The sequence below is a fragment of the Morone saxatilis genome, unplaced genomic scaffold (assembly GCF_004916995.1).
Source record: "Morone saxatilis isolate NCDOM2014 unplaced genomic scaffold, NCSU_SB_2.0 Contig24, whole genome shotgun sequence".
Lineage (NCBI taxonomy): Eukaryota > Metazoa > Chordata > Actinopteri > Moronidae > Morone > Morone saxatilis.
In genome coordinates, this window is record NW_023339807.1 from 16,155,449 (window position 1) to 16,161,929 (window position 6,481).

At 39.7% G+C, this 6,481-nt stretch overlaps 3 protein-coding genes across 5 annotated transcripts in view; 2 read left to right on the top strand and 1 right to left on the bottom strand.

Annotated features, from left to right (window-relative positions):
* ndufa3 (NADH:ubiquinone oxidoreductase subunit A3) overlaps window positions 1-508 on the bottom strand; it is a 2,023-nt gene extending 1,515 nt beyond the window's left edge. The window contains exons 1-2 of the mRNA XM_035671807.1: window positions 439-508; window positions 89-163 (exon numbers count right to left, since the gene is read on the bottom strand). Coding sequence (XP_035527700.1) covers window positions 89-163; window positions 439-445 — 82 coding nt within the window. The 5' untranslated portion in view covers window positions 446-508. The remainder of the gene's footprint in view (window positions 1-88; window positions 164-438) is intronic.
* Window positions 509-535: 27 nt separating this feature from the next.
* tfpt (TCF3 (E2A) fusion partner) lies at window positions 536-4,091 on the top strand. The gene is made up of 7 exons (XM_035671806.1): window positions 536-737; window positions 1,385-1,486; window positions 1,689-1,811; window positions 2,200-2,270; window positions 2,349-2,418; window positions 3,043-3,201; window positions 3,400-4,091. Exons 2-7 carry the CDS (start codon window positions 1,385-1,387, stop codon window positions 3,472-3,474), a joined length of 600 nt encoding a protein of 199 aa, XP_035527699.1. The 5' UTR covers window positions 536-737; the 3' UTR covers window positions 3,475-4,091.
* A 392-nt stretch (window positions 4,092-4,483) lies between these two features.
* The window catches only part of cnot3a (CCR4-NOT transcription complex, subunit 3a), a 9,974-nt gene continuing 7,976 nt past the window's right edge, over window positions 4,484-6,481 (top strand). For all 3 annotated transcript variants that reach the window (XM_035671808.1, XM_035671810.1, XM_035671809.1), the window contains exons 1-6: window positions 4,484-4,620; window positions 5,234-5,304; window positions 5,443-5,510; window positions 5,613-5,687; window positions 5,975-6,064; window positions 6,181-6,309. In XM_035671808.1, the coding sequence (XP_035527701.1) occupies window positions 5,280-5,304; window positions 5,443-5,510; window positions 5,613-5,687; window positions 5,975-6,064; window positions 6,181-6,309 (387 nt within the window). In that variant the 5' untranslated portion in view covers window positions 4,484-4,620; window positions 5,234-5,279. The remainder of the gene's footprint in view (window positions 4,621-5,233; window positions 5,305-5,442; window positions 5,511-5,612; window positions 5,688-5,974; window positions 6,065-6,180; window positions 6,310-6,481) is intronic.

Here is a 6,481-nt window from a genome sequence, read left to right on the forward strand (position 1 = left end):
TTGCACATGGGCAATAGACTGCACTAGTGATTGTACAAATATGTATTGTATACACTGTACAATGTATACTAGGAGGCTAGTTACTGACCTAACAGTCCAATGCCACAGGAGACGACGATAACCGGCTCCTTATTCCAGGCATTCTTCAGGAAGGCTCCGATCGCTGCAGACAAACACAGATTAAACTCCACAGATTAAATTTACTCCACAGATTAAACTCCACTGACAACCTACAGTCAGCTAACTTTAGCCACCCATAGCAACACATCCAAGGTCACGTTTTTCGTTTTATATCCAAAGGTTATCATCTTTAAAGTCAGTCTGAGGCCTAGGTAACGTAGCGTTTAATGTCTTAAAGTATCATTAATGCTATCTGGAGGTTGTTATTAAAGCTAATTTAACCGGGTAGATGAAGAAAAGATGATTATATTCACATACCCGCCATGTTGTCTGGTGTAGTTTTCAACCGAGCGGGTGCTCATGGGAAATGTAGTAACTCAAAAACGGACGTATAATTCCTGCGCCCGTCGCACAAAAACATTAGTTTATCGATACGTGGGAGAGGAACTGCACTTTCTAAGCTTTACGTTTAATTTCAGCCCGATAATAATGTTAGTACCCGCTGTTAGATAACCCGACTGTAAAGCAGCGACCACAGCGACCTCAACAACCGACCGTCGGTAACGTTAACAGCTGCTCAGCGACCCACTGACTCTTTGGACGTTTCATTCATAAATGTAAGTACTGGCTAGGTTTGCCAAGTGTGGTCGTCCCTCACTGACGATAACAGAGATTTATCTTTAAACATGTGCATGTAATAGTTGTCGTTGTCAACTATAAATCCAAGCGCACTGTTTAAACTGGATATAGACACATATATGTAAGTTATACAGTGCACATAAGCACCTAGTGCATGTATATGAAGTTGGTCAATTACATAAATCATTCAGTATTTATTCCAGCCCTCTTTGCACTTCTCACCCTTGTACTGCTGTATTCTTTTTGCTACGATTGGTTAAACAATTTGACTTGTAAAGGGGCATTGTTTCACCTACTTGTATGTACAGAATAGTTACATGTTTATTTTCCTTGTAAAGAGTTCTTGGAAATCCTTGTGTATACACATATTTGGCCGATAAAGCTGATTCTGATATTTGAAAATACCCATCACAAGTTACCATAGTTGAAAGTTAAGTCTTCAGCTTTCTACGCTTTGTGACCAGCAGGCAAAAGTAGTTTTTATTTGATAAATTCCTTAAAATGGTTAAAATATGTCCATCTGAAGTGTTGTGAATTTGTACTCAAACATAGTGTATGTGCATACAATATTTTATGTAAAAAAAAAAAGCTTTTATAATAACACAGAATCGTCTCTCTCTTCCAGATGATGGAGGATTTCTCTGGTTTGGCTCTGCCCCCTTTGTTTGGAGGACACATCCTGGAGGCAGAGCTGGAACCAGGCGGTGTGGAGCTGGGACCAGGAGAGGTAATGTTAGTGATCGTGGTAATGGTAATGTTGATGTGAGTGGGAACACCTAGTCAGTGTCACTAAGCCAGTCAATAATATTACCAGTGTAACATCAAGACAAAACATAAAAGCAATACAAGGCAGTATCAAACGACATTAAAATATAATTAAAAACACAGACAGCCAAACAGAAAACGGAAACAACAGTGTTGTTCTGCAGGTTGAGCTGGGGCCCGGAGGCAGCGAGCTGCTGGAGAGTACAGCACAAGAGGACGAAGAGAGAAGAGCTCTTGATAAGAGGAAATATCTGGCTCTGAGCAGGAGGTGTAAAGAAATTGAACAGGTGTGTGCAAGCTTGCATATGCATATCCATTTTGCACACTTCCTGTTTGTCTATCTTGTGAAATATGGGTTATATTTGGGTTTGTTGTCATTTAGTTTCTGGTTTCTCACATCATTTCTAGGTGTGTTCTTGTATGTTTTTTTTTCAAACCAAATCTAATTTCATTCAGATCAGCTGATATTATTGTAGGTTTGAAAATGTAGAACAGGCTACTCTCTTTAGAAATGACCTTCGCAATATGGTTCTGGTTATTTTTAATTATGATACTTTATGTTTATTTGGTTACTTCACTGTTTTTACATGTCTATAAAGAAAAAATCTAATATTGGACTAATATTACCAAGTATGATGTTGTATCTGTAATCACTTCCAAATGTGTCTTTTTCAGGTGAATCAGAAGATTCTTGGTCGCCTTCACCAAGTACAAAGAATTACACGGCGCTTCAAGAAAGAGAGGCGGTACAGTAACTTTATTATCTTTACATTTTGTGAGACGTTTCCCACCTGATGGCTGATCTTCATATGTTCATTTCACAGGTTTCTCATGAAGACTTTAGACGCTCATGGGGACGACTACAGAAACGCTCAGCTCACTATACTTCTAGAGGTGAGAATTATATGGAAAGGTGGCTGTATGTGATGCAAAGAATGCACTCATTAGCCCAGGTTTTTAAAATAATTATCAAGCAGCTGTAATAATAATTCATAGTCTCATATTTTAAAATCAGTATCTGTCTGCACTGGCATAAAAACATCATTTTTTCAGTGTGAACCTATAATAATATTAGCGATAGCTCTTTACGTGAATGGGCCTAGTTGGCACAATAGCAATGGGATTAGTGTTTCAGACAAGTGACTGATGCATAATGGACCCACTGAGTGTTGTATTCATTTATTCATATATAGTAGTTGACAATGTATGGATTAAACCTTTCCTGGGGCCCTGGTGTGTACATAAACTAAAATAATTAAGGTCTTTAATCTGGGACCCTTCAACAAGACAGAGTCACAAGATTATATGATAATGTAGGACTTACTTTAGTTGATATTGTATTTGAGTGCAGATGACCAAAACACAATACAGACACAGTTCATCTGGGGCTTTGGGTCCTCTCAGGGTCCCAGGGCAGTTGCCCAGCCTGTCTGCTGATTTGTTTGATCCATCATAATAAATAAATGTACTAAAATAGCTAATTTGATTCCTTTTTACATACACCGGTTTCTGTTTCAGGATGAGGCTGGAGCCCATTTAGATCCTGCTGCTGGGGTGGAGGAGGACCGGCTCAACGGTGTGTCTGGTTCCACTTCATCTGCAGCTTTGCATCACGCTGCCGGACCAAAGAAGAGGAGGCACCGAATTCCACGACAAGACAAAGATAAAGACCAACAGGTAGGAAAAGAGCTCTGCTGGGCTGCTGTTCAAGTATTCAAGTGTATGAGCTCCATTGATCTGTTTCTTACAATCTACTCCTTGTCCTATTGTGTGTGCAGCTGTGGTTGTTAGGTCTCATTAATGTCAGATTTCAGATATCTGACAATGCAGAATAATTGATTTTCTGTTGACTTGAGTTTTTGCTTCTTTTCCCAGACAGAACCAGACGTCTCTGTGTTGGCAGAGACACAGTTTGGAGAAATGCCCAGCCCAACCTCTCTGTCTCACTGATTGTTGCGCTGCCCTGGATATGATGATGATGATGATGATGAAGGAGCACCCAGATTCTTAAACTGTTCAGTAGATACGCTGCCTCTGTTCAGCCAGGTTTTGCACTGTTTTTGTAGTTTTACTTGAACATTGTGAACAGATTAGATTCATGTAAGGTAAAAAAGTAATGATATTCACCAGGTACACATATACATTGGTTTTGTATATGTTATTTTCTTTTGCCATATTTTGTACTAACACATAATTATGACCAGTGTCAAACTGCACACTGTCATGGACAACCTTGTTTGGTAAATATCTAAATATCTGGCGACCCGGGTACAATTAATGTAAGGCAGTAAACGTGCCTTATTAATCGCTTTCATAATGCATTCCTGGATCAGAGATTTCAGTGTTTATGATTTTATATGAGTAAGCAGACTCATTATCAATATTAAAGTATTACAGACTGCTATTTATGACATGTTTTTTTTTTTTATTGGAAAGTTTTTTAAGTGTTCACATTTGCATCAACAATTTAAACTTGAACAACAACTGATGAAAAACTCAGTTGTGTGTTTTTGTTGTGTTTTTATCATGGTTATACTGTTAAATAGTAAAAGAAAATACTAACTTAAGGTCACGACTCAGGTCCTTTATATATACTGTTAATGGTCAGGTCACAGTCTGTCACAGAGGATGGAGTTCCCTCAGTTGTCATGGAGATCAGTGTCCTTCAAGTTTCCTGTCACCATCAACATCAAATCAATATCTCAATATCTAAGTAAAAATGTGATAAATAATAATAAAATATTATCCCTACACCGAGGTTAGGGGTTAATAAACTATATATAAATGCTTCGGGAAATAAACATTGGTGGATGTTTTGTGTCGATCATAATTCATCGGACGTCGGAGCCAATGGTTGGGCCCCGTTCCAACGGATGTCTGTCAGTGACAGGCGTGAGTTCCGACCAATCACAGCTCGTAGATCAGATTTAGGGCGGGGCTCCGACGCGGAGGTGGGACTTTAGCCACCGTCCATCTTCAGCTACATTACAGTGAGCGAGCTTGTCGAAAAGAAAACACAATTTGGAAGTAAAGAAGACTTTCTGGAAGTAGTTTTGGCTGTATTTGAAAAAAGACAAACGAAAGCCCATATCCTAGGTAAATGTCGTAAACAAGTATAAATCTAGATGCTCGTGTTGACCCAGTTTCCCTTTTTCCTAAATTTGGCTAAAAGGCTAGCTAAGCTGCTAGCTAGCATTTTATGCATTAGCTAGCCAGGCAGTTAGCCACATTAGCTTTGCAGGTTACCGATGAGAGCGGATTCTGTTATATTGTGCCTTTTCACAACGCAAAACCACCATATAAAAGCTCTGCTGGAGCCCAAAGTAATGCTGCATGAATATGACATCTGTCCATCAACATGCTCCGTGGTACTCGTGCTGAAGCGGGTCAGTTAGAAACCGAGCGAGGTGGACGAGCTAAGGGACTGGCTAGTATTAACGATAGCATGCTGTGTGGCTAGTGTTAGCTGACAACCATGTCAGTGGTGTTGGTAACATCCAGATCGAAGCTGTGGGGATAGATGAAGGTCCATGTAAAGGTGCTGCTTCACACGGTCCTTAAACTGTGGAGAGATTACGTTGTTTGTGCAGATAGCTGGAGTTTACGTCGGTTCAACTTGCAGGAAGCCGATGTGCTGATGGATCAGTGGAAAGGGATTCCTGTTTTGTTTGAACGATGTATTGATGCACTTTTTGTTTTTTGCACATAGCAAACTTGGTGACAGACGGAATGTGGACATTGTCGTAGTCAGAGCCATGGCTGACAAGAGAAAACTTCAAGGTAAGACTGTTGGTGAAACTAATGTTGCTCCGGATCCATCTCACTGTCCAGCCTGGTGTCTCTGCACAGACTCTGAACTTTTGCTGTTGCACGGATGTACGTACAGTGATGGTTGGACCACATGTTTTGTCTCCACAGGTGAGATCGATAGATGTTTGAAAAAAGTAGCTGAAGGTGTAGAACAGTTTGAAGACATTTGGCAAAAGGTAGGAGCTCTTTGCATCCGGCATTTGTGTGATACGCTGTTTAAAAGAAGAAAAGGATTGCAGTGAAATCTGAAGTGTCTCATTTATTTGTTTACATTTTAGCTCCACAATGCAGCCAATGCAAACCAGAAGGAGAAATATGAGGCTGACCTCAAGAAAGAGATTAAAAAACTACAGGTGAGACAAGTTATCAAACACATATTTCATTTTTCACGTCGTCCTTTATTTTATTTTTTGAATCCTCATTTATTCATAAAGCACATTTAAAAACAACCCTTGTTGACCTTGTTGAGTCCAGAGCAGGCAGAGGAGACCGTAATTAAGAGAAACCCAGTTAAAACAAAACACTGACAGATATGTACAGATACAAAAAAAAAACACATAGGCATTGTGCTCTTGATATTCAGTGTGTCTTTGAAATTGATAATATGTTTCAATATTTTCACCATGTGTCCTGTCCCCAGCGATTGAGAGATCAGATAAAAACATGGGTGGCCTCAAACGAGATCAAAGACAAAAGGCAGCTAGTCGAGAACCGCAAACTCATAGAGACGGTATGTTTCTCCTGGCCCTCCATCATTTCCTATTTTAGATTATATTTATCTCTGTTAAGTCTCAGCTCACCTAAACGGTCAACTAAACAGGGCGTATGTGATTGTTCTTTCCTTAGCAAATGGAGCGGTTCAAGGTGGTGGAACGGGAAACAAAAACAAAAGCCTACTCTAAAGAAGGCTTGGGGCTCGCTCAGAAAGTGGATCCAGCTCAGAGGGAAAAGGAGGAAACGGGGCAGTGGCTAACGGTAATACATCCACTATTATCGATAACCTGTTGTACATCTTGGTTGCTTGAATTTTTACTTGCTAACCGTTTCTACCTTGTGCCAAAAAATTGGATATTTAAAACAGAACAAACAACAACTTAAAACAATTTGACAAAAATCTGTTTCAGGAAGAAATTGTGATCAAATCTAT

What these genes read in the sequence shown, in the direction of transcription:
- tfpt (XM_035671806.1), top strand. Translation starts at nt 1,385, where the DNA reads ATGATGGAGGATTTCTCTGGTTTGGCTCTGCCCCCTTTGTTTGGAGGA. An exon ending in CGCTTCAAGAAAGAGAGGCG is followed by an intron (nt 2,271 to 2,348) that starts GTACAGTAACTT and finishes TTCATTTCACAG; the next exon opens with GTTTCTCATGAAGACTTTAG. An exon ending in AGCTCACTATACTTCTAGAG is followed by an intron (nt 2,419 to 3,042) that starts GTGAGAATTATA and finishes TTTCTGTTTCAG; the next exon opens with GATGAGGCTGGAGCCCATTT.